We start from the raw sequence: 22,881 nt of genomic DNA, 5'->3' as shown, positions 1-22,881 counted from the left end.
ATTAATACACAGGCTACACAAGAAAGCAACAAATCGAGATGCCAACGTAGTCGTGCTTTCAAGTGCCATCGTAGGTTTGTACTTTATTGATCTTCAATAAACAACTCCTATCATTCCACCAAAAGAGGTAATCCATGGGGGAAAAATGCAGGCTTGTTTTGCAGTGTTTTGTTTAGTTCTTTCACCGAGTATTTGTCTTGCATCATGTGGGCAGGATTATTGTGCATTTGGGAAACACTTGTTAGGCTTAGTCACCATAGTAACCTACATGGAAAGGTTCAGTGCGCTCACGTAGATGAGGACGGAGATTGAAGATGGAGGATCAGATGATGAAAGGAAACTTCTACCTGCCTTAACAGCTTTAATTCAGTGGCTCAACTCGATCTTGTTGCTGTTTTGTGAACTTATTTCCTATAAATGTTTGGTTATGGTTGAGGTACTTGCTTTGCATAACCTCCAAACAAACCAATGGTAGCAAACAGCATTCTGTACTTCAGAAAAGCATGTTTGTTGACATTAACTGGTGTGTAGGATCACAGATTATAAAATGGATAATCCCAGAGAACTCAGGGCATGAGGTGGGGGGCATCCTGGATGGGGTGCCAACCCATCACTGGGCACAATTGCACACACACTCACATACCCATTCACACACTACGGACAATTAAAAGATGGCAAACAGCCTACAGAACATGTCTTTGGACTGGGGGTGGAAACCAGAGTACCCAGAGGAAACCTTTGAAGCACGGGGAGAACATGCAAACTCCTCTGATGCAGGGTGAAGGCAGGAATTAAACCCCAACCCCGGAGGTGTGAGGCAAACGTGCTAATGTTGTGGAAAATTTGTGAAACAAGTTCGTTCCTGGTATCATTGGATTTATAACAGCAGTAAACATTTGTTTCCTTACCAGCCTCTAACTCTGTTAATTTTAAGTTAATTTTACTAAAACAGTCACGTTACTGAGAAACCTCAAAGCTGAATCCCTCCATCTTGAAGACTTTGCTCTGTTGGAAAACTTAGTTACTAAGTTAAGTTATAGCTTTACCTCAGACTGTTACAAATTACTGTAAAAAACTGGAGACTCCTTAAAAAATGTTAAATAAACATCTCATACAAAACTTCACCATATCAACAATTACACGCTTAAAAAAATCTGTTTATATAGAGCGTCTGCGATATAGTAAGTCCCTATGTAAGTTGCTACTATAGAAATGTTGGCATATTGCTTTAATATAAACCTTGTAGCCAGAACTACTGTCAGAGCTGCTGTTATAGAAAAATAATCAGTACCTTCTGACTGATCAGAATTGAGCATTCAACAGTGCTGTGGCAATAAATAAGAGTAAGCATTTGATGTTTAACGTTGACACCCTGTCAAAAGAATACGTTGTGAATAAGATGAGTTGGAGTGTAGCATTTACAGAAGAGAGTAAAACTTTCCAGAACATTCCCTGCTCTGTACATAGACTAGCTGTATGAAAAATCTTGTCACTTTGTTTACAAAAAAATTTCTTCTTTATACTTGTTAAACTCTCTGTTTTTTGTTTCAACCCTCAACAGTGAGCTACATCCCTGCTGAAGTGTTCTCCAGGCCTGGTGCAGAAGTAACAGTGTACGGTGTGTTTCACAACCACAGCTGGACTGCCAGTAAAGCTGTGTGGATGCTGAATGGCCAAATGCTTCCAGAAAGCCAATACCGAATGATCAATGAAAGAGTCAGCGCAGTCACTATCAGGTCAAAAGAGCCCGGCTTTGATACACTGATGTGCTGTTACCCAATGGGAGAGAGATATAAGTGCAGCATTGCCTACACCAAGGTTTACGTAGAAGGTGAGACAAATCCTGTCCGTATCTCAGATTCTTGTCTCACTGACACAAACAGCATGGAAATATTTATTCTTGTATCTATATATCTTTCCTGTTTTGTTTGAGTGTATTTACTAAATAATCATGAAAACATCTTAAAGCTTAGAAATTCAAGGAGTTAATCAGCAAGATTTCCACCAATGATGATAAATCTGCATAAGTGTAATATCAATACAAATTTTTATGGCCAACCCATATATTAGTCAGTCTCCAGTCATCTTTTATACGTAATGAATCAGAAGGAATGTGCATTACTTTCATATTGATAATTTTGCAGTTATTTATAATGTCTTCATTTTCAGGATTCTTTAATGCAAATATAACCTGTCAAACTGATCAGCGTTCGAGAGTTGATTTAATGACCTGTAAATGGAATAAGAGCGTGTGGGCTGTGATACGCTTCCTGTACAGGTATGCAGATCCACACCCTTTATTTTTTTTTTCTTAAAATTAAAGCTTCTCTGACACCAGTGTAGAAAAAGTGTTGGCTGGAGCATCAGTTGTGCTGATATGAAAATCATACGAGTCCTACGGTCTAACTAGCTGGTATAGCTATCTAGATTATATGTATTATTATTAACAATAAATCATTCATTCATTCATTCATTCATTCATTCATCTACAATCTGGGTTGCAGTGAATCCAGAGCATATCCCCAAACATCCTAGATGGGATGTGAGTCTACAGCAGGGCAACATACACACATTCACTCCTAAGGGCAACTTAAGAGTAGCCAGTCCATCTACAAGCATGTTTTTGGGAGGTGGAGGAAACCAGAGAACCTAGAGGAAACCATGGAGAACGTGGGAAACTTCATACAGACTGTAACCCAAGCTCAAGATAGAACCAGGGACTCCGAAGCTGTGAGGCAGTTATGTTACCCACTGCACAACTTTGCCCCTCATTAATAATAAAGATTAGATTTATTTTTAGACATTTAGACAAATATGGCCTTCTCGAAATGGTAAATGGGCTGCACTTATATAGCACCTTTTAACCTTAGCGGTTACAAAGTTTTAACCTTTACTACAAAGTGCTTTACACTGTTTCTCATTCACCCATTATCTCACACACACACACACACACACACACACACACACACACACACACACACACACACACACTCTCCCTCACTTAGCTTGCCATCAGGAGCAACTTGGGGTTCAGTGTCTTGCCCGAGGACGCTTTGACAAGTAAAGAGGCCAGGGATCGACCTGCCAACCTGCTCTACCCCCTGAGCCACAGCTGCCGCTGGTTATCTTTGGCTAGTCCGAAAATCAAGGAGATTGCTTCTGTAACCAGGCAGCATTTATTAGGATTCTCTATGCAGCTGCAGTTGGCATTCAATGATTTCAGATAAAGATTGGTTGAGTGATAAAATAGTCCTTGACCTCACTCAAAAGTTAAGGATGGAATGGAAACAAGAATTGGTAGCATTTAATATATACAGATTGAAAGATATAAGACTGCATTCCATAGGATGGCAGGTAAACCATGTGCTGTTGATATCAAAAAGCTTGTAGTGTCGTGACAGCCTTATTGTGTTCTCTCTGTCCTCTCTTGTTTTTTTTTTTCTGGGTGTTTTTTTAGAAGTTCTAGGCGAATGTGTGAAGAGATATCACATGAGGAAGGTAACATGACACAAACACATGGAGAAACCATGGCTGGGGTGGAGGAGTGCCCAGATGGAGCTGGAGATTATCGTGAATGCACCCTGCGAGACCTAAGCCTGTTGTCCTGCTATAAGCTGTGGCTAGTGGTGGAAGGCGGATATAATAAAGTGAGGTCACTTCCTGTCTTTGTCTCACCTATAGACCATGGTGAGTGTTTGAGGTTATTGTTGTGATATTGCATTACTTATCCGGTTTCGTATTAAGTGTAACAGTTATTTTGGGGGAATCATGTTCTAGTACATCCTTCTGTGATGAGGGGAATGACAATAACGATACACAGCCATACTTATGTTCTCCAGTGAAACCGGCCCCATCTTCAGACCTGGAAGCAGTCAGTTTACCCAACAAAACACTAAGCGTGAGCTGGAAGCGTCCTCACCTGCCTGCGTATGATCTGCAATATGAGCTACGCTATGTACCTATGCATGTGATGGCAGATTTACAGTGGAAGGTAAGGAAAGATTTCAGTTGTACCATGATCATGTAACGTGCGGTTATAGACAAGTGTATACTCAGGGTGTGTTTTATTACGGACAATCGAAAAATCATAGTCGATATCCATAGCTGGAGACGGTAAGCGGGTAGTGTAATGATCGGTTATGATGATGTCATGTGGGGTCAAGGGGTGTGGTCGCCACCCTGTTCTCCCTCACTGTGACCTACACATCGTGGTTCTGACACGCTGTCTCATGTTAATGTACCATCTTCGGGATGTTTACTCGGTTAATCCTCTTCTAATGACCGACCTGTAACCATGCGTTACCTGCAGTGTAATAAACGAAGAACATCACTTTCACTTCGTGTCTGGCTGAGTTATATCAACTTTCCTGAGAAACCCGTGGGGATCTAGCCGAATCCTTACAATTGGAAATTGCTGTTCTTCGTTTATTACACTACAGGATACCATAGGCTTACGCATGGTTACAGGTCGGTCATTAGAAGAGGATTAACCGAGTAAACATCCCGAAGATGGTACATTAACGTGAGACAGCGTGTCAGAACCACGATGCGTAGGTCACAGAGAGGGAGAACAGGGCAGCGACCACACCCCTTGACCCCACATGACATCATCATAGCTGTTCATTACAGTAGGCGACATAAACACAGAACAGGTGCACATATTTGGTAAACAAACCAACAATGGGGCAGAGGCAGGACTAACCCAAAGCAAAGGCGTACAGCCATAACATAACATTTAACAAAAGCTCAAATTCTCAAAACAAAATGGCACGACAAGTGTGCAGCATGAGAGAGGGAATTTGACAGATCATAATATTTTGGAGGACGACCAGAGATGGCATGTGGTAAAGCAGTTTATGTTTACAAGAATTTATATAGATGCATAATTGAGATGCTTTGAGAGTGCAAGCTATTGATGGGGCCACTTCCACTTGGTTCAAGTGGCTAGGAAGTACGTTGGAGGTTGTGTATGAGTTTGAATACTAGCAATGACACAAGCATTGTGTCTGGGAGTACACTTACTCTTATTAGTTTGAAGGTCCTCTTCCCCTGTCAGTCTGATGCTACTCAACTGTGCATGTCTGCTTATTTGATTATACAGAGCTGAGACAGTTAGTCCATGGTATTGAGTGGGGTTATATTGAGAACCAAATATTTTATGAATAGTTTTTTTTTGTTCTACAGCAGTTACAGATTCATAGTTATGTCCTTCACAGGTGTTTGGCCCTCTGTTTGAGTCATGGGCAACAATTCTGGTACAGGACCCTTGCATACAGTACAAGGTTGAGGTGCGCTGCCGAAGACTTCACGGCCCAGGTTACTGGAGTGACTGGAGCCAGGCTCGTACATCCTCAGTTTATAGTATTAAAGGTGAAACTCTTATATAACCTTATTTACTGCATTAGCTACCATTAACAAAGCATAACTGTTACTAAGTAACAAAGTTAGTCAACACCTGGTAATGGATGTTTAAGTGTTATTGACATTCACCTGCACTGACAAATGTTTATTCAATCCATGACTACAAATAAGTCCACATAACATGAGAGCATGTTCCTAAATATTGATAACATACTGAAATCTGGTCTCCAGGTTTAAATATTGAAGTTTGCTACAGCCTCAGTTCTGAATTTTGCCACTAAACAACTGTAACCATGTTCTTTATGGTGTTGTCCATGTTGGCCTTTGTGGGCTTCATTTTACTCATTGGTGGTATGAAGACAGGTGTTGATTATTTTGCTTATAGAGTGTATTATTAATTAAAATTAAATTCACTGTTACTTACGGTGTATTAATGCGACATATAATTGTTTAATGCAACATTTTATCTGAAGCATTGCCAAATAAGCTTCAAAAGGAAGAGTGATATATTTCTTTGAAGTGATTATTATGATAAGTGTTTTCCAACACAGTTCATAGTCGAGCTGAACAATACTGAAGAAAAGTTATATTTTATTATCATAATTTTTATGAATATTTGAAAAAAGAAGAAAGGAGTAAAATTGTACTCAGATAAACTAATAAGCTAGCTAATGGAAACGATGCATTTAGACAGGGAATGAAAACAGCAGTTCAGTAAACTGGTTGACTTGTAACATTCCCAATTAAGCACCGACTCACCATCCAGAGACATCTATGGATGGCCATTATTGCACCAATAATATATTGTCGTTGGACTATTCTTTTATTCGTCCTAGTTAGGCATTCATTGGCAATTATATTTATATTGATTCACTAGACAGCCGCATTTATTCAAAGTAACTTATAATTGAACTGAGTCCCTGAATATTTGTCTGTTCCTTCAGGCCTAATCCACAGGGCTCCTTACAGTAGATGGTCCACATTTTTACTCTTTTCAACACACTTGAACCATATAGTTAGTGTACTTCATTTCTTAGGCCTTGTATGAAAGCAAAAAACCTGAGTGACATGTGAGCTGGGTTGGGAAACACTGCTTTATATTGGAAGCCTGACAGAAACATGTATTTGGTTTGATACGTCATGACCTCACTACTTTTTAAATGAAGACAGTGTAGTTGCTGATGCTGGTTGTTAACGCACTCTGCTTGTTTGATTTCAGCACCAGAGATGGGGCCAGACTTCTGGCGAATTATACAAGAGACTCCTTCAAGTTACTCTAATGTAACTCTGCTCTTTAAGGTAATACAGACTTAATTTATAGGTTTATGCATTCTATATCAAATGTGGCATCAATAACAGTGAAACGGAGTGAACTGATGCATTTTGTATAATCGCTTGTTTAAATTTTTTTACCTATCCATTTTTGCATTTTTTTCTTTTTCGTTTATGCTTACTTTTTTAAAAAAAAGTTATTTTAATGGGTAAAGTCATGTTGGGCTTATTTTTAATTCCAGAAGTTGCATCAATATGCATGAGGTTTAAAACATTCTGACAATTAATGGCATTAATGGCCATTTCAGAGGGAAAAAATGAATGATGTGATTGCATCCATTGAAGAAGCACTTAACGTCCAAGAATCAAGGCAGCATGATGTGCATGGTCTATCCACTGCATCGCTGACACATAGCCAGTGGGTCAGCGATTATATTAAATGGTCTGCACTTATATAGCACTTTTTTCCAAGCACTTTACACTGTGTCTCATTCACCCATTCACACACTCACATACCAATGGTAGCAGAGCTGCCATGCAAGGCGCTAGGTTGCCACTGAACTTGGGGTTCAGTGTCTTGCCCAAGGACACTTTGGCATGTGGAGTCACGTGGGCCGGGAATCGAACCGCCAACCCTACGATTAGCGGACAACCCGCTCTACCACCTGAACCACAGCCTCCTACATTAATGTTGCTGTTAATGTAGTTTTAGTCAGGAGGAGTATAATTTAGTCTATTAGTCTGTTAAATTGTGTAGTTCATAGATTAAGTGAATGTAGATTTATAATCTGTCATGCTAATGTGTTTATTATAGTTGTTTACTTGCTAATAGCCTACAAAGCTCAATAGCCTAAGCAAGTATAATAAGGTCAACTTGATTCCAACTGTTGTTAATATGATACACAAGTGTAACACTTTAACATAGTGTAACTTGTTTGGGCTATGTATGTATGTGGAAAGTCCGGGAATAAAAAGCTTCAATGACTTGAATATGTAAATATGTTGGATCATGTTTGCCTATTATGCCTAACCTTGAAGTAGATGGATTATATTTAAAAAACAAAACAAAACAACAATCTATAGTTTAATCATAAAGAGTATGATGAAACCTCTTTAAATAGTTGCAACACTTGCATAAGTTATCAAATATCATTTCTGAGCAATAGGAGAAGCTACTATGGGCATTATGTTACAATATGTGACAGGTGACAAAATGTATTTTAAATATTTGCATATGTGCACCATATTTATAACCCTACTCTCCTTACCGGAAAGCCCACTCCATCCACTCTTCACAATTCTCCATCTTTATTCCATGCTGTCTACGAAGAACCTGGTTGCAACCAGGGATGCATCAATACCGATACTGGTCCATTACCATGCACATTTACTAGTACTTGTAAAAAATGCTTTAATACTAATTCAGCGTTCGACTTACATCAGAAGTCAGAGCTCAGTATTATGTCAGTTCTGTTCTCTGTGCATTTGAGTGACAAAGAGGGGAAAAAAACATGGAAGCTCCATGTTTGTCTTGTGTAAGCAACAAAGTGGCTAGCTAACTGTGTTGAGCGATGTATATGTTTCTCCTCAAAACAATGAACCTTATAGTCAATATTATAAATTAAACAAGTTAATATGTCTGTATGTTTAAAAAAAAAACCTAAAACAAACGTAAATATATACAGTATAATGTGTTGAAGGAGCGACTTTCTTTACTGTTGATGTTGTGAGTGTCAACAGTGACAGTGCATAATAAAATGTTCTATAATAAGAGTCCACATGACTCCACATACCAAAGTGTCCTTGTGCAAGACACTGAACCCCAAGTTGCTCCTGATGGCAAGTTAGCACCTTGCATGGCAGCTCTGCTACCACTGATGTGTGAGTGTGTGTGAATGGTGAATGAGACACAGTGTAAAGCGCTTTGGATAAAAGCGCTATATAAGTGCAGACCATTTACCATTCTGTGATGTCTCTGTGTGAGTAATACTATGTCGGTTACTAATTCCACTATCAGTATTGGTAGCAACATGTCTTGAAAAAAAAGGGTATCACTGCATCCATAGTTGCAACAGATTATGATTCTGCAAATTTGTAATTATTACGCAGTTCTGTACGAAAAAGAATAATTTCTCATTAGTTTTATTTCTGTTGTCTTGCAGCCACTTCCAGCAGAGGAACCAGCCAGCTGTGTGCAGGGACTTGTAGTCGTGCACCAGACTTCAGGGGGCATAGTGTGGTCAGATGACATAGCCCCAAGCTCATTTTACACATTCCAGTGGAGAGAGGACGTGCATAGTATCACTGTCATGTCTCGTAATTCTTTAGGCTCCTCAGCCAAGAATAGTAACATGACTCTGGTGCGTCAACCTAAACGTGAGTCAACAAGTCCTGGTCATAACACTGCATACTGACACTGACTGGTGAACTTTAGAGCAGATCGCCTTCTACAGTGCATGTCAGCATTTTGAAAAGATCATGCTGTTGAGCTCTTGCTTATCATCATGTCCTGTTCTTCTATTTTAGCTCGCTTATTATGTATTTTTCCCGCAGCTAATTGCTTTGATAAGAGCTGCTTGTTATTTAGACACAGAACCCAGTCTCTATTTGCTTATAGAACATGCTGCTGTTCCTGTAATGGGAAAGACAGCCGGCTTTTCTCACAGTTATTAGATGTATTTTTTTGTAAACATCTCATCCATAATGCGCTACACATAGAGTACTTACATTATTACAATGGGCAGCAATGTAGTGAGAGCCTCATGCTGCCTCACATACAGAAAAGTGATCGTTCTTACTAGAACTGACTCTGAATCATTATGCTCCGATGTGGATGAAAGTCGCTTTATGCATTTTGATTAACGGCATTAAGGAATGCTTAATACAAAATATTCTAAATACAAATCCATAATTTTATCTCTCTTCATATATGCATGGGAGTCAGCTCCCAATGACCACTTAAAAGAATCAACTCAAAGAGTCGACTCATTGACAAACAACACTCCAGTGTTTGAGTACATGGGTCTTTTATTTCCCATCTTCAGGACAGTGTGTGCGTTGGTTCCACGTAGCAGCCAATGCATCGTGCGTGTTTCTCTCCTGGAGCCTGGTGTGTGAGCAGCCATTGCTCCTTTCCTTCGTCCTTGAGTGGCTGGAGCTGAGTGGTGATTCCAGCCAGGGCAGGACTTCAGTGGGGAGAGTAGAGTGGCTCAGAGTTGCCTCAACCGCCAGGGATCTTCAGCTGTGCCGTAAGTTTGTAACTTTTACATTTGTGCTGAAATATTTTGTGGCAGAAATAACTTACAATAAGTGTGTTACCTGTCTACTGATGCGCTTCTGTGGAGATTATGTCTTAGAGGCTCACACATTCTCTAAGACATAGTGTTTACAGTATATTGGCTATTTCTTTGTCTTTGTGATGGAAGTGAATTTGCAGAGTGGGATTTAATTTGTTTTCTTTGGCAAACTATTGATTCTGGTAAAATATGATGTTCCATTCGTATCCAGCATATACAGTACAGTACCCTGTGTCAACTGTTTTATTAAGAATTGCTAGCCATAACTGAGTTGCTTGTTCTTATTTGTTACAAATAAAGTACAGTGCCCTCCAGTAATATTGGCACCCTTGGTAAATATGAAGACTGTGAAAATTTGTCTTTATTGTTTAACCTTTTGCTCTTTTGTTTAAAAAAAAAAATCACAAAAATACTCTGCTCTCATGGATATCAAACAATTGCAAATGCAACACAGGTTTATCCCCCCAAAAAAATATCCAACCACGGTCCATTTTAAGCTTTCTTGGCAGAGGAAGTCAGGTTTTCATTTAATATCTGTTGATATTTGATAGAGTCCATGATGCCATGTATCCTAACAAACTGTCCAGGTCTTCTTGACTGGAACTTCTTAATTATTGCCCTGATGGTGGAAATGGGCATTTTCAATGCTTTTGCTATTTTCTTATAGCCACTTCCCATTTTGTGAAGCTCAACAACCTTTTGCTGCACATCACAGCTATATTCCTTGGTCTTACACATTGTTATGAATGACTAAGGAAATTTGGCCTATGTGTTACCTCCTATTTATACCCCTGGGAAACAGGAAGTCATGGTTGAACAATTTCTTGTTTCTAGTCACCCAGGTGTACTAAAAATGTAAAATATCATTGGGAATATACTTCAAATATATTTTTCTCTTATGAATTCATAGGGGTGTTAATACTTGCACACCTATATTTAATAAAGATATATTTTTTCATAAACCTGTGTTGTGTTTGCAATAGTTTGATATCCATGAGAGCATAGTGTGCTTGTGAATTTTTTTAACAAAAGGTTAAACAATAAAGACAATTTTTCACAGTCTTCTTTGCTCATATTTACCAACGGTGCCAATATTAGTGGAGGGCACTTTAAGTCAGTCATCTGTATGTAATTAGTATTATGGTGAAGTGGATGTACACTTTAAGAGAATTGGGTTGAAATGGCTCAGGACTTGAGGCCAGGGGAAAACGAAGAGGGTCTTGCCACATGTGACTGAATTTCGCTGTCTGAAATGAAAGGTCATTAAGAAACCTCTGGGTGAGCTTTGATGTGAGAGGTCAGAGTACATGAAAATAAGATGTTTTGGACATGTTTGTGTATATATCATATTAATACATTGCATTTCACACAGGGCCTTTTTATGGCACAGAGGAGTTTAAACTGTACCCTGTGTTTGTGGATGGTGAGGGGGAGCCAGTGAGATGCACAGGTAACACAGTGCTAAATCATAGTTTTATTGTATGAGAAATATTCAGAGGTGCCAGCTTTGCTAACCAAAACATTTTACCAGAAAAAAACAGCATATGTCCATAGATCAGATGGCTACTTTTTTCCCAATATGCAAGAGTAAGAAAACAGTGAGGCAATAATCCGGTGTGAGCACTACTTAATTAGAAAAAGGCTTGTAAATTCTCAGGTCATAGTAATCATTATTAGAAGCAAATAAATGTCTTTCACGTCTCCTGTCCTTTCCCCTTCAATGAATTGTGCTTTTCTGCCAGGTGAATTTTATTCAAGGGGTCAAAATTGTAAAAAAGCTATGGCTAAACTGTAGATGTTGGCACATTTGAAAATTGTATAACAAAGTACTAGGTTAAACCGAACAATTGGCAAGAATTTAATTTTAAAACTTGGACAACTTCCACTGTTTTAATTATAGTGGAAATTTGAACCATCCAAGCACCTCTGCAGCTGTTAAATAATACATCATTCTTCTGCTGATGACGACAAAGTATGATATAGACCTACCAGATATCTGTGCACTAGCTGAATGTAATATAATATAAAATAATATAGATGGGTAACATTTCTCCTGCTGCGATGTGTATGTATGACCTGGGAAATTTATTCTACACATCTCTAGGTGTCTGAGGTAAATCTCCGCATGTCCTTTAATCCCTCTCGGAACTGTGCTGTTGTTTTGCAGCTGTGCGAAGTGACCCTGCAGCCTACATTCTTCTCATGATCATCGTCTTCCTCTTTGTCGTCCTGTTTGTCACTTTGATCATCTCACAAAACCAGTAAGTCATCGTCTGGCTCTTGTTCTTGTCATTTTCAGGGAAAATTGTACCAGAGCTAAACAAAATTGGACAGAACAAACAAAGAGTGAGCAAAAAAACATTTTTATTGGTTTGAGCATGGTATAATTGTTATTGATTCTGTCTGCACTTATGTACCGACTGGCAGAATGAAACATGACAGTGACAGGACTGCAGAAACCTTTACGGTTCAATGACCATGATTGCAGAGGACAGATTAGAGCTGAACGAGAGAGAGTTTTCTGGAGTACATAATGCACAGCATGGCAGCTCAGTGCTATGTTCAAGGGCACACTGGTTATAAAAATCCACCTGCTCTCTGCAAATGCATTTGATTACTGGGTTCATTATCCCTATCAGATTGGATGATCAGGCACCTTTTAAGATAATTCTATGCATCATCTGTTCTTATGTAGAGTTACAAATGATGATCATCCTGTTTACTCAGTGACATTCAGCTCACTAATATGCAAGAGCAGTGAGTATGGCCAGTAATGAAGAAAACAAAGTCTACTCCATCAAATAAATATGGATGTGTGGCTCTGATTATGCAGAGTGGGCTGTTGGTCATTCATTTGTAATAATGGTTAGAATCAATAGATTTACATACAGCTTGTGTGAGTTTTCATATATATTCCAGTCATGTGAAAAAATAACTACACTCCATGGAAATTGTTGGCTTTTTTGAGATATTTGGACAAGCAAACATTCGATCATCTTTGAAACAGTGCCTATTAATAAAGGTGATGTACTTGGGGGGGAAAAAAAACACAAGGAAAATTAGCTTTTTCAATTATTTATTCAGTAGAAATATGAATTGATGTGATATTCTTCTGTGGAAAAAGTAAGTACACCACTAGCCTCAGAAGCTAGTATTACCCCCTTTAGAAGAAATAACTTCTTTTAGATGTTTTGCATAATTGTCCACCAGTCTCTGACATCAGCTTGCTGGAATTTTTGACCACTCTGCCATGCGATATTCTTTCAGTTTCAAGATGTTTCAGGGTTTTCTTGCATGTTCTGCTTGTTTCAAATCCCCCAACCACATTTCAATGGGATTCAAATCCGGGCTTTGACTAGGCCATTCCATAACCCTCCATTTCTTCTCTTTGAGCCATACCTTGGTGGATTTGCCAGTGTGTTTAGGTCATTATACTGTTGAAAGGTCTACTTTGGGTTCAACTTCAACTTTCAGACAGATGGCCTCACATTATCTTCAAGCACTTTTTGATATGATGTGGAGTTCATAGTTGAATCAATGAATGCAAGCTGTCCAGTCCCTGAGTCAATGAAGCAACCCTAAACCATAACATTTCCACCACCTTGCTTCACAATTGGTGTGAGGTGCTTCTCCTGAAAAGCTGTCTTTGGTCTGCGCCAAATATGTCTGCTGTTACTGTGGCCAAAACAACTCTATCTTTGATTCGTCTGTCCAGAGCACATTATTCCAAAAGACCTGGTCTTTGCCTATATGCTCATTGGCAAACTGTAGTCTTGCACAGGCTTTTTCCTGACACGCCTCCCATCCATCCATCCATTTTTTATACTGCTTATCCTGCAGGGTCACAGGGAACCTGGAGCCTATCTCGGGGAGCATGGGGCACAGGGCGGGGTACACCTTGGACAGGGTGCCAGTCCATCGCAGGGCACAATCACGTACACATTGCTACACTACTATTCCTCCACCACTTTGCACATGCCAGTCAGCCTACCATGCATGTCTTTGGACTGGGGGAGGAACCCGAAGTACCCGGAGGAAACCCCCGCAACAAGGGGAGAGCATGGGAACTCCACACACAGGGTGGCGGCGAGAATCGAATGGAGGGGTGAGGCGAACGTGCTAACTACTAAGCCACCGTAAGCCTGGCACACCTCCCATGCAGGTCAAATTCGTGAAATCTCGTTCTTTTTTCTGATTGTAGAAGCATGCACTTTGACACCAACAGTTGCAAGACTTACGAGCAGATCCTGTGATGAAATTTTGGGGTTCTCGGAGACTTCTTTTTGTATCAGACGGTCTGCCCTTTGACTGAATTTTCTCGGACGGCCAGTCCTGGACAAATTGGTAGTCGTTTGAAATCTGCTCCATTTGTAGATTGTCCTTACAGTGGAATGATGTATTTCAAATAATTTGGAGATCTTTTTAAATATTTATTTTTTCATTCAGTGGTTTTTTTCTTTTTTTAGAAATTGTTTTATTGGGGCTATCTGTGCACTTGACATTGATGTTAAGGGCAGGGAAAAACATAAAACATCACCTCTGTTATGCTGCATGGGACATTTTATTTTTGTTATGATCTGAGCCCACTTGTCTTCAGTTCTTCTGACTGAGCTCCGTTATCCTGTGACGGAGCATTTCTGTCCTGAGGGAAGTGGTCTCTTCCAGGATGATCCAACCTCCATTGAAAGGGCATTAGGGTTCACTAAATGGTTTGATGTGGATGAAAATGACATAAATTATATGCTATAGCCTTCTTGGTCATCAGATCTCAGCCCAGTTGAACACCTATGGGATATTTTGGAGTGACATAATAGATGAATTTCTACCACCAACATCAAAACATTGCATCTTTTGGAAATATAATTTTCATTATAGTTCTAGTGACACTACAGTTCCCAATGGTAGTAGAATGTATGCAGAGGCATAATGATGCTGTTCTGTGTGTGTGTGTGTGTGTGTGTGTGTGTGTGTGTGTGTATACATATATATCAATGATTCCATTGATCCTACTGACATACAGCAGTGGCTTAGTCACACTATTTAAACATCCCTACAGGTTGTAAATTAGTTTGGGCATGTGGATGTGATGTGTTTTTTTTTTCTATGTCCTAAAATTCAAATTCCATTTTCTCTTCAGATTGAAGAAGCTCATGTGGAAGGATGTCCCAAATCCGAACAACTGCTCTTGGGCCAAGGGGATAGATTTCAAAAAGGTCAGACTTTAAATGTGTTTTGTTTTGAAATCGTTTGTTCTCAGAAATGCTGCTGACCGAGGCATACAGTTGACATATAGTCACTGGCTAAATGAAAAGTGTGCTTCTATTTTACAGTTTGTCTACACCAGGTTCATTAATTGAAGTGACACTCAGGATGGCGGGCAGGAAACGAGCACTTGGTAGTCAGGTTTAAGAGAGAGAAAGAGGCTGAATACTTTAATTCCTTTTTTGTGCTCCATACGTTTCAGCCCAGTTCATAATTCTATAAAAGACTTCACTCAAAACTGAAATAACTGTTAGTCTGATTTATGAAGTGCTTGGGGTGCCAGCTATCTCTCTCATAGAAAAAGGTTCTTATAAATAGGTTTTCATTAACCACACACAGGTTCTCTGGGTAGGAGTTATATTCTCAGTCTGTGCTTGACCATACCTCCAGTGCCACAATTGTTTTTTCCCCACTAAAAACCTGTTGCAATGGGGCCTGAAAATTTCAGCAGTTGGGAAAAGTCCAGTCTGAAACACATTCAATATATTTGACAATATATTGAAATGCTTATGATGTGCGATTCTAGTGCCAGTTTGTTGGCTGGTGCGGTGTGTTCTGAGTTGGTGGTTGGGTGCCACAAGCTGACATTGATATTGCACTTACAATGCTATTTACTAGGAGAAAAAGGTTTTTTTACAAAATCGAACATGTGTAGATTTCACTGTAGCTCCCAAAACAAGCTGAGAAATCCAATGCAGATGTAGTGGAGACAGCAAATACTGTACTCAAAGTCCCAGAATCCAATGCAGCTCTATAATGCAACTGTGCTCAGGCAGAGATACAGGGCAGAGACTTGCCTAGGCTGTGTAGAGATTTCTGAGATGATGAGCGAGATGGCATTGACAGCAGTATTATCATGAAAGTGGAAACTTCGGACCCTTACTTGTTTGAGCAGAAAAAAACAGACCCCATAACATGTCCTAATCATGCTTACCTGTGTCTCGTTAGCACGGCTATTTATGTTCTAGTGTTTGAACACCTCATTCACAAGCTTCCGTTGTTTGTGTTTTGTCATTTATGTCACAGACTCCTTCTTTTTTTTGCGTGTTTTGCCAAGTTTATGTTTGTGATTCTTGTTTTCAATGTTTTGTTGTTTGTTTCGCACGTCACTTGTTTAGCAAATCTGCTGCCTTTTCTTTTACGTGACACTCAAGTAACGTTCTACTGGCAAAACTGGTGAATGGTATAAAAAGAGATCACCGTGTTCAGGGATGCCATTACCAACAGTGACAGCTGTCGTTTAGAAATGGAAGAAATATGACCAAAGAGTGGAAATACAGTTGGAGAAAAAAAAAAAAATAATAATAATAATACACAAGCAGGAGGAGATCTTATATGCAAATACATCCATGGGTATAATTTTGATTGATTTACTATTCATATAGTTATGTATAACTTTTTGTTACTTGTGATGATGAAGGAGAATATGTAAAAGCCAACTTGCATCCTGAGGGTATGCACTTAATTTTACTGTAAAACATAACCGGATATGTTAATGATAGCATAACATTTAGCATACAGTTGACTTCTTCAATGTCAGTGGGTTTTAGATTACATACTCTGTAAATAATATTCATCTAAATATTTGTGTAATAAAACAAAGTTAAAAGACAACACTGTGTGAACCGAAATCAATGAGAGGGAAAGTAAAAGCATGGACTAGGAGTACAAAAAAACGCTTTATTTAACATGAATAACATGAATTAATAAATGCTGAAGATTTGTTCTCTATCTCTGTGCAGTTGGATGGCAACCTGTTTGGTCATCAGGAGGGCCTTACTGCTTGTCCACTTCTACCGATGTCTGAAAATATGTGTGAGGTGGAGATTGTTGAGAAACTTTTTGCTCTGGAAGAAGACCAAGAAGAGAAGGCACTCCTTCACCATTCAGTCGATACAGAAGGCCAAAGCAACAATCTCTCATCCATAGAAGGATCTTTAGATCCTCTTTCTCTCGATACATACACTGTAGCTGCAACCCCTGAAACGTCAGGTCAGTCGTCTGTAACGTACTCCACAGTCCTGGTGTTTGATCAGCCTGTCCTCCAAAGGAAGCAGCAGGAGAGTCTGAGCAGCTCCAGTGACGAGGGCAACTTCTCTGCCAATAACTCCGACATCTCCGGCTCCTTCCCTGGAGGCCTCTGCGAGCTGGAGAGTCATTCCTCTTCTGATGGCGCCAATCCCCGAAACTCTTGCTCCTACAACTCGGTGGAGGAGTTTTCTGAAACGTCAGAACAAGAGGATGAAGCTTCGGAGAACACACAAGTCTCCAAAGAACTCTACTACATGGGAATGAACGAAGAAGAAGAAGACGATGAGCTTGAGGAGGAGTTTAAGGAGGAAGATGGAACAGAGGAGCAGATTCCAGATTTCAGTCCAGAGCTGGAATGCAAGAATTCGAAAGCCAGTGATTCAAACGTCCCTCTCTATGTGCCACAATTCCGGACTTCAGCCATTAAACTCCTGAGAGAGACAGTGAGCGACAGCGCCATCCAGCTGTGATCTGAAATATGGGCTCTACCTTCTAGAAATGGTGGCACTATGTTTTAAATCCTTTATAATTCCCTGCTTCTTCTATGATCTCATTCCTGACAAGGAAAATCTGATCTGGGCATGACGAGTTGGACTAATAAAGGATTTTAAGCAGAAAGGTTGGTGTATCACTTTTCTGTGATTAGCTCGTCTTATTTCTTTTTTCCCTTAACAATAAGAGAAACTATGAAAGAAACCAGCCAAAGTTTCTTTAACTTGAAACATTTCCTGTGAATGTCAGCTGACGGGTTAAATGTCATCCTGTTATTATTACAACTTGCTGCTTAACATCCTCGTCACGCGGAAATCAAATTTTGAAGTACTGACTGATATGAAATGCTGGAAGAGGCAGTATATGTATGTTTCTGTGTGGGAAACCCTTCACTTTGACCAGTTTTGACATTTTCTATTATATATAGTTTTGGAAACTACAGGTTTCTCTGAACTGAATTGTTTTGCATGTATAACAAGTTCTATCATTTTCAATGAAGTGAAAAGGGAGAAAATGGCATTCATCTCCATTAACTCCATCCCATCTCTACTGGAAGATGCCTTGCCTACCTCTATATGGGAAAATAACTGCAACACAACAACATAAATTGGAAAAGTAAGTGATAAGTATACAGCGAGAAATGAGCCACTGATTTATCAGCATCATCCGTCAGTGTCTGTCTCATTACCCGAGTTAAAAATCACTCATAGCATTTAAACTGAAGCACAAGGTAAAGGTCATTCATGGCATTTAAGAGCGTTGTCTGCTCTCATCTGTACAGAGTGCCTAAGTGCTCTTCTCTGTTTTGATGGCGATGTGACACGTACATTCAGAAAGCCAGTATCCGTTTACAAACTGAATTGATCAGGCTTATGTCGGTTACACGACGGCACATTTTTATCCAACAACCTGATCAAATCTTGAGAAAAGCACATTTAGGTATCAAGGTTTTCTATATATTTAGGCAGACTGACTGCATTTACAGCTGCATTGTTTAAATATGGTTCTTTATCCAACATGATCTTTGCAGGCAGATAGCCAAAGCAAGGCTATAAAGTAAATAAAAACATCATTTTAGTCAAAATATATTTATGGTTTCTTAAAATAGAGAGGTAAAAGTATATTACTATCCAAAACTTAATTTTGGTCAAAACAGTGGTCGCTCAGTGGTTAAAGGCTCTGGGTTACTGATCAGAAGGTCAGGAGTTCAAACCCCAGCACTGCCAAGCTACCACTGTTGGGCCCTTGAGCACGGCCCTTAACCCTCAATTGCTCAGCTGTATAAATGAGATAAATGTAAGTCGTTCTGGATAAGGGTGTCTGCCAAATGCCATAAATGTAAAACCCAATACTTTGTCATGTGACAGGATTTCCCAGACCACCACACACGTACTGTAGCAGGAAAAACAAAGGACGTTAGTTCCTCAGGCATCAAGAACCCAAGTCGCCATTGTGGTTTAGTGGAATTTAAGATGCTTTGTTAAAGCAAGCGCAAGCAGTGCCATTTAAATCTGTTCAAGATTTAAGCTGCATAGATGAGTCGACTGAAACTGTAACAACGTGACAAAATATTGTTATATTTCATTGATGTTTGATTGTGAATGTCTGTTTTATCATCTGTGTTTACGTTCTTTGAAATCTCAAGCATCAAATGTGAAATGTTCCGTCTATGTTGTTATTTTGTATCAGAACCAGTGTATGATGACCACTGGATGTTACTGACCGTGATGGAATTGGATTCAAATGTTAATGTTTCTAAAGAATGTGTGTACAGTATATAAATATTTGATGTCTATTTTTCTGGTCTGAATAAACTATTTATTGCAAGCACTGTCAGTTGTTATCTTGATTAGTTGATGTCTGTCCTTATTAGTTAAAATCAGAACTCGGCTGGAGGTGTATTTCCTGTCACGTAAGTATGAAGCCATTTGTGCTGTATTATGCGTTGTGTGTTTGTCTGTCTGTGCAAAAAATAGTGTTGCCCACCCATGCAGATGTCTTTTGTCTAATGAAAGAGTGCAGTGACTCAGTGTTGTAGTGATGTGCTAACCTTTCGGAATACAAAAGAGAGAGACTGAAAAGAAAAGAAAATAAAAACACCTCCACTTCACCTTCACAATTATCAACTGAAGAAAGAGGATTGGAGGACATCTGGCTTCTGAAGAACTGCAAGAAGAAACCTCTGCATCTACTACATATCCTTATAAACGCTGACCTTTTACCATTCATGAGTTTGTCACCTCCACTCAATGTCAAAAATATTATAACTTCAACTCCAATTCCCGGAACATAGCGCGGCCTACAAACATGGCTATCACGGACAGCCATCATGGACACTCTCACGTTCACATTCACCCGACTACTACTTGCACTCACCTGGACTCAATTACTGTACACACATTTTAAGCACCCTCACAGTAAAGGTGCTTAAATGAAGCCTCATGAGGCACTGAGGCTTTCCCCTGACTGTTCTGGGAATAGATTCAAAACTTTGAGAGTGTTGAAAACAGCGCCATCTGGTGGTTAATGCCCCTGTATAGTATCTGGGACACTATACTTAAAAAAAAAAAATATCGTTTTCCGGATGAGACGTCCTGACTCTTCGTGGTCATTAAAAATCCCAGGACACTTATTGTAAATTGTAAATTGTAAAGAATTGGCTACATCACGCTACTCTCCTCTCCACTAATATCTGGTGTGTGGTGGGTGTTCTGGTACACTATGGCTTCCATCACATCATCCAGGTGGATGCCACATAATAGTGGTAGTTGAGGAGCTACCCCCCCCATCCCACCCTACCCATACTATGCAAAGCACTTTGAGTGTCTATACAAGCGCACATAACTGTAACTAAAGCAATCTGAGGACTAATAATGAAATAATAATGAGTAATATTAGGTATGAATATATATAGATATAAATAAGAATCAGTGCCACACAGACATCTGTGCTGTATTACTGTCACCTACAGATGGCACTATTGAACAACACTGTCTGAAGAAATGGAGTACAACTACATCAGCTTCACATGGTCTCTACATTCATATTGATTTAAATCTTTATTCTCCATGAGAACAGAGATGTAATGAACGCATTTTTGCACTGAACGTTGTAACGTTCGCTCCCTAAAAATCCGGCATGTAAAAATATATTGCAGGGTTAGTGAGGAACACGCTTGACCAGGAGGGTCAATGCTTGCTGATGGATTGGCAAACACACCCTTGAAGAGCAGCACAGGATTGTTGATTAGCCACAGAACTGAACTGGCCAGAGAAACCCACCTGATTTCCACTTGATGGTATAACTATAAAACAATTTTTTATATACATATAATACACACAGGCACGGACAAACAAGCAACATATTCCTAAATTAACAGCATCTAAAAAAAAAAAAAAAATCTAATAATACAAAAGTATTTTAAAAATGAAATAACAGGCATAGTGGCTAATGGATATGTAAATGAGCACACATTATGTGAAGCCACAGTATTAATATGAAACTAAAGCACCTCAATTGGTTGACCTGAAACCAGCTTTGTACCATCACTTGTGAATTTTTATACTAGAAGTCATTTCTAATCTGCTCTAGCAGAGTAAACTGCTGCAGGACGAGAGTGCATTAAACACATAAAGTAGGACTGATTTTAATCCTCACAGTGATTCTGCAGGTTGGATCTGTGCCTAGAACTGTGGGGGAAAGTGAAATGCAGATAAGCTGGATATTTCTAATGCTAGTATATTCTGTCCTATTATTATCCTGTTTAGAGCATTCATGTGTAAATCTAAAACAAACGTAACGGTTGTGTGTGGGGGAAAAAGCTGTGGACAACTGATTTCATGCATAATGTAAGAAAACTGCAGGATCTTTCTCCAGTGCTTTCATTTGATTCTTTTTCACCCTACTTCAATCTTTACTGTCTGATATTCTTTTACTAGACCTTATGAAATATATACCATCCCCTGTGGCATCTGATATAGATGTACTGTATCCTCACAAAAGGTCAGTCTGCTCTACAGATTCTGTGTTCTCCAACAGAAATAAAGTGTAAATTATCATTGCCACAAGTCCAAATTTAAAGGCAGATACCCTCCCAGTATGTAGCGAATGAACATTTCTAAATACTTAATTTGTTAAACTGTAATCTTTAGTTATTGCTGGGTGTATATTGTATTATTATTTTCATCTTTTAGGTTATAAGATGTAATGTTTCACATTTATATTTGTCTTTTGGTATATTTGTCTTTTGGTATATTTGTGTTTTGCTAGGTTCCCACTGCAGATAAATTTAAAATGGAGCATTGAAGCAAGCAAAAGAAGAAGAAGAAGGGAAAAAAAGGATGAGTCTGAGAGCACAAACAGCAAATACAGAGTGGCAGTAAACTGCAAAACATAGTAATAGTAATATCTATCTATCTATCTTCCTATCTATCTATCTATCTATCTATCCATCCATCCATCTATGTTAGCAGGGTTATACCTGCAGTGGTCATAATATAAAGAAAAAAATATGCTTGAGGTCATTTTAGGGGAAGTTAAACATAATTTATTGTCATTCATGTCCTTAGAAATGATGCAGACATTGGTTTATCCTGAACATGGTTCAAATAAATAAGGCCATGGTCATTACATCAAAACTATGTAAATTGTCCCATTGTGCAGATTGGATTTATAAATGCGCTGAAGATAAAATGAGATATAATGTAAAGTACACTATCAGATTAAGGGCAGGTTAGTGGCTCTTTAGCTATTGTTCCCTAATTCCATGCTTATGTCCTATCTAAATCCATGAGTAACACTCTCTTATATGGGCCCCTAAGGTTTAGGTATTAAACAGGTATGTGAAAGAAGGACCATCCACACAATCCTTTTTATTGACCAAAAATCCTTCAATTAATAGCAGAGTTAAGACTTTTCTCACAATAGTAATCCTTAATGCTGAGATACAGCTTACAGTAAATGCCTACTTTCCCTGCCATTACACTGGCTCAAACTATTATACATTTACTGTACCCCTAGGGGAAAGCAGCACTGGACATATTCCAGTCTCTTTCTTACATTAATAATTCTCTTCATACATTGATATTTATAGCATTTGACAGATGCCCTTATGCAGATCAACTTACATTTATCTCACTTATACAACTGAGCACTTGAGGGTTAAGGG

The 22,881-nt window shown here is 39.1% G+C and overlaps 1 protein-coding gene across 5 annotated transcripts in view; it reads left to right on the top strand.

The window, feature by feature from the left end:
- lepr (leptin receptor) overlaps positions 1-19,550 on the top strand; it is a 59,674-nt gene extending 40,124 nt beyond the window's left edge. For all 5 annotated transcript variants that reach the window (XM_017480265.3, XM_047158461.2, XM_017480262.3 and 2 more), the window contains 12 exons: positions 1,562-1,831; positions 2,170-2,278; positions 3,458-3,687; positions 3,840-3,991; positions 5,217-5,370; positions 6,581-6,660; positions 8,796-9,009; positions 9,678-9,881; positions 11,302-11,379; positions 12,097-12,190; positions 15,067-15,142; positions 16,934-19,550. In XM_017480265.3, the coding sequence (XP_017335754.1) occupies positions 1,562-1,831; positions 2,170-2,278; positions 3,458-3,687; positions 3,840-3,991; positions 5,217-5,370; positions 6,581-6,660; positions 8,796-9,009; positions 9,678-9,881; positions 11,302-11,379; positions 12,097-12,190; positions 15,067-15,142; positions 16,934-17,692 (2,420 nt within the window). In that variant the 3' untranslated portion in view covers positions 17,693-19,550. The remainder of the gene's footprint in view (positions 1-1,561; positions 1,832-2,169; positions 2,279-3,457; positions 3,688-3,839; positions 3,992-5,216; positions 5,371-6,580; positions 6,661-8,795; positions 9,010-9,677; positions 9,882-11,301; positions 11,380-12,096; positions 12,191-15,066; positions 15,143-16,933) is intronic.
- Positions 19,551-22,881: the final 3,331 nt, after the last annotated feature.

This window comes from Ictalurus punctatus, chromosome 11 (assembly GCF_001660625.3).
Source record: "Ictalurus punctatus breed USDA103 chromosome 11, Coco_2.0, whole genome shotgun sequence".
Classification (NCBI taxonomy): domain Eukaryota; kingdom Metazoa; phylum Chordata; class Actinopteri; order Siluriformes; family Ictaluridae; genus Ictalurus; species Ictalurus punctatus.
Note: the sequence above shows the minus strand (reverse complement) of the source record. Positions and strands in the feature narration are given on the sequence as shown.